Source organism: Pyxicephalus adspersus, chromosome 1 (genome assembly GCF_032062135.1).
Source record: "Pyxicephalus adspersus chromosome 1, UCB_Pads_2.0, whole genome shotgun sequence".
NCBI classification, from domain to species: domain Eukaryota; kingdom Metazoa; phylum Chordata; class Amphibia; order Anura; family Pyxicephalidae; genus Pyxicephalus; species Pyxicephalus adspersus.
The window spans coordinates 72,798,725-72,811,083 of record NC_092858.1 but is presented as its reverse complement, the minus strand read 5'-3'; the positions used below and the strand labels follow the sequence as shown (position 1 = coordinate 72,811,083).

At 34.6% G+C, this 12,359-nt stretch overlaps 1 protein-coding gene across 7 annotated transcripts in view; it reads left to right on the top strand.

Moving 5' to 3' along the window:
• The window catches only part of DMD (dystrophin), a 721,719-nt gene that overhangs the window by 500,443 nt on the left and 208,917 nt on the right, over positions 1-12,359 (top strand). For all 7 annotated transcript variants that reach the window (XM_072414251.1, XM_072414268.1, XM_072414235.1 and 4 more), the window contains one exon: positions 743-821. In XM_072414251.1, coding sequence (XP_072270352.1) covers positions 743-821 — 79 coding nt within the window. The remainder of the gene's footprint in view (positions 1-742; positions 822-12,359) is intronic.

Sequence of the window (12,359 nt, the reverse complement as noted above, 5' to 3'; positions counted from 1 at the left end):
AACAGAATCAAATATCAATCATTTTTTTCTGGTATTGTTGCACAAATAAATAAATAGATTTATAAGGTACTGTGGTATAGAAGCAAACATAGATTCTATAGGTACAAGTTTGAGATGAATCTGATGCATGTTGAAAAGAAGAATAGATCTTACACATAGTAAAAACAAACTAGAAAGCATCCTTTAACATTCTTTTTACTTAAAACTGCAAAAATCTAATTGAATGCTATCATTAAGCACAGCTCATTGCTTTTTTTTTCTCAAACAAGCCTCTAGGTGTAGGCTTATTTTGACATTAGTCTATTAGTAGAAATACTTTGCATGCAATGTCTTATGACCTCTACATTGCCTTTCATGCTTCATATTTTTCATACCCTGGTGATTTACAAATAAAAAGAGTGATAGCAATATAGGTTTATAAAATAGAAACACATGTTTGAAAATTAGCTGAGTGTGCAAGATGTTACCTTTACCACTTTATTCTGTAGCCTTAGGTCATAAAGGAATGACATATGGTTTCCCATTTTATGGCTTATAGAAAAATAACTATTTGTTTTCTAGTGTTTTGAAGCGTCCCAGTTTTAAAATGTAAATATAAAACAGGCATTTAGAATTTTACAGCCCTGACACAGCATTTCATTGCCTGAGACCCTAAGGTTTGCAGAGCAATATTATTCTGCTTCCCTAATTGCTGCTCATTGCCATGTGTTGAAATAATCTTTTCTTCTTCTTTCCCTCTAAGGTGTCCATTGATGAGCGCATCAGACAATTACATGAAGCCCATAGGGATTTTGGCCCCACGTCTCAGCACTTCCTTTCCAGTAAGCATTTTAACTTAACTGTTAATTAACCTGCATGCTTTATGATTGACTCAACCTTCCTAGTTCACATGACAAGAACCTATACATCATGTTATTACCTTCCCGGTGATAATATTGAGTCTGCACCTTTCACAGAAAAAAGTGCTGATCAGTGCTTGCTGGAGGAGAGCTATTCAATGCTTGTCTCAAGATATTCACAGGGTACTAATGTAAGATTTATCAATATGTCATTGAACAAAACTATATGTTGACAATTTAGTTCTCCCCAATGATTTTAATTTGCAATGACTGCTTGGTTGTATCATATAGTCTTTACTGTCATTGGTTGCCCTGGTGTATGTAAGCAAATAGTAAATCAAAACAAATGTATGAAAAAACATGCACACGTTTTTGTGTCATGCATTTTTTTGCTGGTGATGATTAGCAAATTAGGCTTCTAAAGATATGGTGAATTGTCTGTAGTTTAAAATGACTAAAATATTGGAAAACAAATTCACACAAACCAAGATTCCCAGAAATTTGTGATGCATTACAGAATACTTATGTGTATAATATTACATCTAACTATCTGTCTATACAAAAAGGGGACATGATTTATGTTTGAACATTTATTTAAAATCATACAAAGTGAGATTAAAAGGAAAAAGAAGGAAATAAAAAAACTGCAAGCAGACAGGTTTTTGTTGCAAAAGGGTCAAGCAATGTCCCTTCTGCAATAAAATAAACTTGCATGTTTGTTAACAATTATTTACCTAAACTTATGTCCCCATGTTTCCTTGCTGGCATCTTCATGACTTCTAAGTTCAGGATCTGTAGCCATCTTGATAGGTGGGGCTGGAATGATGTAACTCTCATTCATGTGCACGCAGTTCATTCATTGCATTCATTGTAAATATGTAGTACATGTGTATATGTGTACAGTATAGAGAAGATTGTGCACAGACAGGTAAGTTTGTATCATACATAACCTGGCTCTTTCTGCAATAAACACGCCAGCTGGCAAATTTAAGTTTGGGTGTCCCAAAAGTCACTATACACTTTTATTGAATTCCTAAAAATTACACAAGAAACTGAGTTTATTCATATTTTTAGCATCAACAAAGGAGTCATTGCAGATTTACTTGCTAGGCTTGTCATCACATTCAAACACTTGAAGACTAGTTGTATACCTCCACGTGAGCGCCTCCATTTTCGTTAACTTTCAGCCACTTTTGGACGCAAGCCTCTCCAACATTTTATACCATCTCTTCCTCAACCTCGCTACAGGCCGTGCAGATTCATTCCTCAAGCTGTAACAGGTTACGGTGCATAGTGGCATACACCTTGGTTTTGATATAGTTCCACAAAAAAAGTTCAGGGGAGCAGGAAGCCTATTCAAGGGGACTCCTTCCACCAATCCATCGGTCAGGAAGCGACAGTTGTGTTGGTTAATCCCACCAGTGAGATAGATTGATGAACCATAAGAGCTGAGGGTCGTTTTGATAACGGTGTAAGAGTGATTCATACATTCCCACGAGCACCATAATATTCTGAAGTGTTTTGAACAACCTGAAGTTGGTACGATTAGAGCTTTATCACTCTCTTAAGCATCCGCTGAATCAATTTGCCTGGCTTTGCGCATATGCCTGCTCCAGGAGTTTAGTGTTTGGTGATGCTTGTAGCAGGCCTTCCATTGGGTGGTTTGTCAAGAAGAGAGCCTGTTTTGAGAAACTAGCCATGGATAGCGTAAATTGTGTTATTCGTTGAAGCAGTGAGACAGCCATAAAGCTTCTCAAACTCGCACTGAACTGCAGTTGGGGACTGAAAAACGTCTTGCCAAGCAGAAATTTTGCAGTGCTGCTTCAATGTCAAGGGTAATGATACACTTACAAAATTTGCAAAGCCTAAGTGCTGATGGCCTCAAGTCTTCCTGAATGATACCTGGAACGAAATAGAAAAAAAGAAGTGTGTAGGGACTTTTGGGACACCCTGTATTAGGAACATTTAAGTATATAGTTTAAGTATAATATTAAGATATAGGTCTGGTTTAACTTTTCTTTGCTCAGTTAGTTGATTTAAGATTTTTCAGAGGAAATCACATGGTTTTGAGCTGCTTTTACATTGAATTTTGTAGGTAGATAAACAGCTCAGTAGCAAGAGACATTTGTAATAGAGTCATCTATGAACATAGATATCTTACTCTCTAGTGCTTTACAGTCAACTATCACACTTTACTGATCAGACCTCAGACAGATTTTCCAAGGAGTACTATCAAGGTCAATGAAGTTCGCCCTTGGCCATTGTTTGTCCAGCCCTGCTAACCTGTCTATTATGGTCAAGTAAAAGTTTATACTAGGTGCCCGCATTCTCCACCAACCTGTTGTGACATTAGTAACACAAGACTAGAACAACTAAACAATAAAATACAGACATATATCAACTCCGAACTGGATCAAAAAATGGAAATTTGAATAGGGTTAAGCTTTAACTATTTAATCACAGCACTAAGCAGTTTGAAGAGAAAATAAAGAGAACTATAATGCATGGCTACATTAAGTGGCTACTGTTTTATTCAGAATAAATAATAATTAAAATAATTATTGTCTGCACCATCTGGAAAATCAGGAAACATGTATTGTTATAAATTTGTGACCTGTATCTTTGACAGTTAGTTTTTTTTGTATACTTCAAGTTTAACCTGTAATTAATGTTTGTTTTTCATCCCAATACCATGATATTGAAGTGTCAGTTTAATCCTGGTATTCTTACTAAATCTGGTATTAATTTAGATGACCAGCCATGCTAATTGTTTTAACCTTCAGTTTTTATGCCCTTGGTTCACCTCATTAAATTTCAGATGAACCTTCTCTTCTCCAGCTGTCAATAGTTTATTTAGTTTTCTACCTGAACACAGTACTACAATGTTCTTGGCACTGCTGACTGCAAAAACTTTTTTTTCTACCTTGGGACAATTTAAAAAATGGGGTCACTGACAAAAAAGGAAAAGTACATGCAGCATAATTGCTTAGATGTAAAATAGATATTTTGCATTCTGTTGAATTTTCTACCAGTTTTCTTTTTGATACTTTTAGCACCTAGTTTATAATCCATTGTTACACAAGTGCACCTCTATTTTTGCTCTCACTGTCATAATACATGAGAGCAGAGGAATTTGTACTATAAGATTTGACTTCCAAATGCCAATATTCAATATCCTTTTTTTTCTTAAACTACACAGAATCCCTGTAAATACCTTTTGCTTCAGATATGTGCTTACATTTTTGTGAAGCTAGTCTATGTGTGATTTTGCTGTATCTTTTTGTCAAAGTTGAATGTCATTCAAACAGCTGAATACACAGATTGATACCTGAATAAGAAATATACATTTGTGTTAAGGAATACAGAATTAAATTATGTTATTTTATTTGCCTAAAATTCAGCTTTAAGCATGAACTCTACATATATAAACAATACTTAGATGTACTCTGTGTATAGCAGACATGTCCAAAGTCCGGCCCTGTGTTCAGATCTGGCCCGCAGTCTCTGGCACAGGGAATCCCCTACATCATTATAGTGGGCGTGTGCTGTGCGGGACCCACACGGACCAAGCCCACTCTGATTCCATGAACATGCTCTGACACCGGACTCCGTGCACAGGGAATCCTTCACGTCACCCTGGTGGACGTGTGCTGTGCGGGACCCGTGCAGACCACGCCCACACTAGCCCTGAGTACGTGCTGAATGGTTGGCCGCCACACATTTTTCAACCATTGAAAGCAAAATGTATCCAAACTTTCAGCAAACAGAGGTTTTATTAAAGTACAGTATATATATATATATATATATATATATATATATATGGCACCAGGGCAGTCCCTGTAAAGGAATTTGCTAGGAAACCTCACTTAGACTCCTGTGGAACTTGGAGTAAACCACAGCAAGCATTGTACTGCCTACTCATTGACGCTCCATCCCCTTCCAATTCAACTATATTGAAGCACTTTGTGCAAACATTTGCAAGTGGTTGCATTTGCCTTGCAGATATGGAGCGTATAGGGCACATTTCATTTGCAAACTGCTGAAGTTGACTTTAAAAATTGTTTCCCAGTGCATATGGGGTGCCAGGGTGGCTAACGACATCTGAAATTAGCCTTGATCTGCTTGAACATGTTACAAATTAAATATACATCTCCTTTAGATTTATCAAAAGTATCAATTTGTATTTATTCACACAGGCCCATATACACCATACTTGACTGTATATCTGAAGAAAATTACAATTAAATTTTAACTTGTGTGACAAGCTTAAGACTGCAACCACTAAAGGCAGCATTAATAGAAAAGTTCACTTTTGGCCTCCAGACTTTTTCTTTAAAAACTTTTGAAAACAGCATGAAGATATGTACATATGTACATAAAGTCTGGTCCAAGGTCTGCCGATGCAAGTATGCCCAGGAGGTAGCTTTTGTAGCTACATTTGTGTGATTTATACTCACAAAAGGCTTGTGTTTGGTTGAAGGAAAATTGTAATGGTTTACAATTTACATCAAAAAGGCAAACTGAAAGTCTGGAAAAAGTAAACAGAAATTTACATTTTTACATACTGGCACAAAACAGAATTTAAAATACTTGTATGTAGTATTTCATGTTTACCTAACAACAAAAATGTAAGAAATAAATAAATAAATAAAAGAAATAAAGAGAAAATGTATATATATTTATTATGTTAAGTACTACCATATACATAGAGTAACGTGATGCCAAGGAAGAACCTCATTTAGTTATCATCCTCCTCTCAATCCATAAAAATATGTTTGATACAGACAAATGGGATATCCTTCTTTTGAAAAAAAAAAAACTATAAAGTTTTTCATGAACATTTACAAAAATACAGTTTGTATTTTGCAGCTAGGGCAAGATCTTAGATATTTTAGACCATTCCAAGGCATTTTTCCTGCAGCCTGAAATATTTTCCTGATAAAAGTTTTTATACTGTAATATACTGTAGTATACTGTTTAACTTGTGAAATCAATAAAAATAGCAAAACTATAAAAGTAGCAATAAATTGGATATAGTGGGTTCAAGCCTGGTTAGTACTGCTCCATCTGTTTGTAACCTCTCCATCTGTTTTCTTCATATTGTATGTTATTTATCTTTTGTGTTATCCCTCATCTGTACTCAACACCACTTGTTAGTTATAAATGATTACATTATAAAATGTCAACTGTGTGTATATATATATATATATATATATATAACAGAAAATACAACTTGTGCTCCAAGTTGTGTTGCAGACCAAATAGAACTTTAACTATGAAAAGTAGTTGCGATATGAGTATGATGTAAACTAAATGTGTTCCCCATTTATAACTTCCAGAAACATTCAGGGCATACAAAGTTTTCAGGCTAGTGACAAGATAGCAATGACAAGTTTAAAAATGCATAAACACTTTTGGATCTTTTTTCATGCCAAGACATTCATATCATTATAAATCCTTAAAAGATACTTTTTTCCTCCCTATTGCTAACCTATGGGTTTTCTGACTGGCTGACATACAACATACTGTGTTTTAATAAATAAGGATGGGCATCTTTATTTCATTGCTTTTAAAGTATTTAGCGAAGGCAGACTGAAGTATTATTAACTATTGCCTGATAATTGTATATATTAGTTGCAATAGATGCTAGTGCCATAGAGGACTATATATTTGAATTTATATATATATATATATATATGCATTTTTTTATTGCGAAGTGAGTAAATACATAAATGCATTCTTATATCGGAATGCTACAATTTTACTTATATTTCGTTCCCACTGTGTACCATGCAGTGTCATTCACTGCAGTGTGCAACTACAGAGAGATCATAGAAGGAAGTGTTTATTGGTCCCACTTATTATTTTGTTGCATTGCGTTTTGACAATGCATTGCTGCACACATTATTTACCTTTCCTGTGCATTACCCAATTCAGTGTAATCAATAGGATCAGCATTATGGCTGCACTTACCATGTGTTGCAGTACACTTTTTATATTGGGAACTAAGCCATACACTGCACTAGCACTACATACCAGTTAGACATCATGTGCATAAGAATAGAGTCTTAAATTGAGAGCAAGCTTACTGGAGAGAGCACTAAGGTTCATTCACAGGGCTGTGTTGCTAAAAATTTCTTGACCAATGATCAGGTTGTGAATGTATCCTAGTTATCCATTAGTGTTGTGGTCAGTAGGATAAATGCCTCTTACATTGCTTACCAGTGGGAATGATGTCACCTATACAGATAACCAAAAAGATCAATGGTGTCTGTTAAACTGAGGGTCACAAACTACTCGTTGCTCAAGGAACCTTTAGCAACCTCTGGAGGAACCCTAAGGTTACACAGAACCATGGTTGAGAAACACTGATCTATAGGCTCTACTGTCTGTTGTATGATTCACTAGACTGGATAAACAGATCTCAAATCCCCTTAGATTGAAGATTCTACAGAGTTCTCGCTGTTTCATCCATTTAAATTGTAATGTTTCCCTTTGCAACTTTACCTAATTTTAACTGGTGACAAAATACATGTTTGTGCTTTTGTTTTACTTACTATATATATATATATATATATATGTATACATTTATTCCAGTAAAGCTGCAATATTTTTCCATAACTTACATGTTCAAATACCTTCCAGTATTACACAGTGCGAGCAGTCTGGATATATTTCTTCACATCACTGTTTTTCTTTATGTTACAGCTGGCTTTAGTGTACCAGTAACAGTAAATCTCAGTAGATGTAGGAAACAGTTTTTTCATTAAAAAGAGAAATATCGTCACAGTTGATCCAATTCGAGTATGTTTGTAGCAACCTAAATTTTAAACCCAGACTTTACAAGAGACTTTAATTCTAGGAAATAATATTGTTACTTAAAATTCTGAAGAAATCTCACCTGTGCAAAAGTCAAAATATCCATTCAGTTTAACTTAACTGAGTTTTAAATTGTTCCAAAGCAACTGCTTTTCTCTGGACACCTCCCTGAACAGTGATTCCTAGTATTAGGTAAATGTTATATATGCTGGTATGGAGGAAAGACATAGTGAAAAGGTTGGGAGGGGCAACGGGAACATATTGAGAGGTGAAGTGTTTAGCAGGGTGCCATCCCAAGGGAAATGGGTGTAAATAGCTTGTGCGGGTGGAGGGGTCAGGAAGCAAAAGCACTAGTAACACAGCCTGTGAAACAAAACCCCAATTTGACAGATTTAGGAAAAACCTACTCCATATTTAGGCTAGTCAGAAGGTACTGAATTCCCAAATTCTGATCGACAAACAACCAACTGACCAGAAAAAAACAGTAATTTCATATAGAGCTGGGTGCCTCCTACCCATCCATCCTCCTAGCCAATAGAAATGATCACAAAAGATTTCCAGCAACAGAAATTTATTGTGTTTGTTAATTTAATTAAATTACTTTATAAATATAATATTTTGTGTACTTATTCCAGATCATACAGTAATTTAGAATGATACAACTTTAGCACTTTGCTTTTGTTCAGGAGTATACTGTGGTAAGGACCATTCGCTGCTGTTCTTTCTCCTGGTTGCAGGGTGACTGGTCTTATGTTTACCTCTCTCTTTTGTAGGCCATCAGTAGTAGGGATTCCTACAGGTCCTTCCAAATTTCTGCTTTGCACAGACTGTGTACAGCACAATGGTAATACCACCATTACTTGTAGAAGTAAATATTTAGGTTTGCACACAAAGAACATTTACAATCTATGTGTCTAATGTGGAATATAATTATAATACATATTTTCAGCCCAAAGTTTAGCTTTCCGTGTATTAGGTGTATGCATGTTATTACTTTAGAGTATGCCTGTAATGTACATTTAATAAACAATGGTGTTCATTCCTTTAACTTGTTTATTCTTAACTACTAAAAGTTGAATTATGATAACTTTACTGTATACCACTGCTCTTTGTTATACACATTAAACAAGTCAATATAGCATAGGTGGACATAGAACAACATGTATTCATTTGTGACAAAGATTACCATTGCCAACCTTTATATAGTAAGCTGTTTATATAATCTGTCCATGCCGATGTTTCTGTCAAATAACTAAAGTGTAGGAAATTTAGCACTGATGGTACTATTATAGCCCAGAGATTTAAACAACATAATTGAAGTGTTACATCTATAAGCTGTAATGAGCATATTGAAGAAGAAATTGTCACTACTTGACCCTGGTTAAAGGTAGAATTGTTGATGGCTATTTATAAGAGTGCATTAGCAAATAACTGGACATATACAGAGACCCATGGACATAGAGGAAGATTATTTGCAGGGACAGCTTCAGTGATAACAGGAGGTCCACAGAGATCCAACAGAACTGAAAACTGTGGCAGGATATTAGTTTGTTTATCAATACTGTAATTGCTGTGCATTTGATATTCCTCTAACTGTAGAAAACACTGATTTAATTTATATTCTATTCTATGTTCATGCAATCCATGTGCCAGTATTTGTTGTTCTTTTCTTCCATTTATCGGCCCACACATTTGCTTTTTCTAGCAGATGATATCAAATGAGAAAGCATTGCAAAAGTTTGAGGAAGCTAAAACAACTGGAAACATATTGAGCAGTATTGCTTTGCACTTTAGCTAACAATTTGAAGGACTTCTCTACCTTTTCTAAGAATCATAGGTCACTAATTGTATTGTATTACCCTTCTGTGAGATATGGAGGAGTAAGGTTAGGGGCTTAAAAGAAATTCAGTAAATACTCTCCTCAGAATGAGCTAAATACCTGCATAAAAATCAGCCATTCTTTGTATAGTGTAATAGTTTTGTTTTTTTGATTTTTTATACAAAATATAAACCAGTATATTTATTCATGAAGCCATTTAAAATCAACTGGTAAACAGAAATAAACACAGCTGTTGCAGCTAACATTTTAAACATAATAAACACCATTGACTGATCTTTAAATAATTGCCCTTACATTTGTCAGTGAATAATGTATGGAAATTTGACCAAAATTAGCCCACAGTACCTGGAGAAAGAATAATGCTCTGCTCTGCTTGGCAGTCTAAACTGGACTAATGGTACCATGACATTTCTTTCACTAACTTTAAGGGTCTGTTCTGCTCTGTCTGGTAGATTGCACGGAGAATGGTTTGGAATCATTTTCTTCATTCTTCAGTAGTTTGTCTTTCTCCTTTGGCATTTTATTTTACATTTCAGCAAGATGAACTATTTAGGTTTGCCCTTTTCATACTTGCCAGGTAATTTGTCGACAGCACCTGGTACATACAGCCACAGCCAGACTGCTGACAAGCAGTTAGCAAGAGTCAGCCAAGCATCAGTCCAATCCTGTAGACTTTACAGAAAGAAGGCTGGCAATAACTATTGTTCTAAATATCACATACATCATTAAAAATGTTAGCATTCTAACATTTTTACATATATACAAACACTTTCTTCACTCTATGTACCATATGACTCCATACGATTATGATATAGAGCCCTATAAATAAATAAAGTTATGTCCTGTAAGTACATATAGTAAAGTTTCTGTTAACTTTAAATGCTATCCATTTTAAAAATATTATATACAGTATATATTTTTTGGGGTCAGTCCTTTTATGTGCTACACTAAAATTAAGAAAAAAGAGAGAGATAGAGATTGTTGATAATTAAGCTTTAGTAATTATGAATGTTTTAACACTTGTAAGTAACTTACAGGAAATTATGCTTTTGAAGCCTAGGCTGGTTGTGGCAAAAAAATGCATATAATCTCATCCTGCTAAATAATGCATTGTTAACATAGTTTAATTATGTTAACTTATCTTTGTCATATTTAATGATATTCAGGCTACAGTAATTAATTATTAGCTTGATGCCATGGTCAGAACACTGAATAACAGTACATGTTCTAAGAGCAGTGATATCTATAGTAATACCATTTGTTTTTATTAATTTATAATAATTGTCCATTCATTATGATATATATATATATATATTTTTTTTTTTTTTTTTCATCATTTTTATTTATTATTTATAATACAATATGTTTGCTTTACCCTGATGCTATTTATATTTTCATTAGTAAAATGTATATTTTAAAGAACAAACAAAAACAAGTTAACTGACTACCAAGGGGCACATGGGGCTTTACTTACAAACCAGATATTCCCCCATGGGAATCCTCCAGGTCTATACATTTCAATGACAGTAATTGATTTCTAGCAGAGAATGTTCAAGGGAATGTCATATTTCCTATTTTATAAATAGAGTCCATAGGGGATAATGATTTTAGGCATATTTTTAACAGTATTACAAACAATTATCATTAAATATTTATTTATAGAATAATGTGGATATTCATTCTGTTTGAACAGCTTATTCATTTTTAGAATAACTGAAAATCCATACAAAATTTTAATTGTAATTATTACATATTTTTTATTCATTAGACATTACCTTGAGTCAAATATTTTGCTGCATCTAACAATAAAGTTGCTAACACTGCAATTTCCTATAGCTAATGACCTCAGTTAGAGATCCTCTATTAATAGATAAAACAATATGTATTGATCACTGCAGTAAAACTACTATGCTCCAGAGTATGCAGAGCTGTTGAACTCTCAAACTAGAGAAAACTGAAACAAAATACATTGGGGATGATTTATCAAACCTGAGAATCTTGGGAGAACCTGGGTGATCTAGCAAACCTGGAATGGAATTATTAAAAAAACATTTGTTACTAGTTAATAAATGTTTTCAATACTTGACCAAATTTATTTCAGGCTATTGATGGTTTATCTTCACCAGTCTTGGAATCATTCATAAATCAGACCCATTTGGTATGTTAATAAAAAAAATACATACATCCTTTTTTGTGCACATGTGTGCCAGTGTAACAAGTTGGAAGTATTTGTGAAACTACAAGTGTCAGGAAGGAAAGAACGACACAAAACACTGCTTAATTTAAAGTTAGTTCTTATCTTTATTGGATGCGTACAATGGTCCAAAACAGCAACAGTTCCAGCAGCAAGATCATGCAACTCATTTTACTTACCCCAGGGAGTGCCCGTTTCCATATCATCTAACTAGGAAGAGTTAGGCATGGAGAAGCTGGCATTTCTTTATACATATACAGAAAATGTCAGTGTCAGCACTCAATTCTATAACATCTGGAGTTAACAAATATACACTGAACTCAACTAATCAAATCGTTACATGACCATTACTAGCTCATTTTGACCAAACCTACTTGTTACATTATGATATGAAAAAACCTTGCAATTGTTAAGTATGAGAATTGTAAAGGGTGGGGATTAGCTCAGACAGCAGCCAGCACGCTTTTCACCAAAAGGGTGTAACAAACACAAGTCCTTACTGGAATAACACAAAAACAGCTTCTTTTCAGCAACTCAGGAAGGTATAAACAATTAAGAAAAAGGCTTACTTCAGCCTAGTGGTGTAAATCTCCATAGTCCATCAGAATGTCCCCACTATAAGGATGAGTCCAATACAAGTCTCTCGTGAGGGTCCAATCCCCAGCCT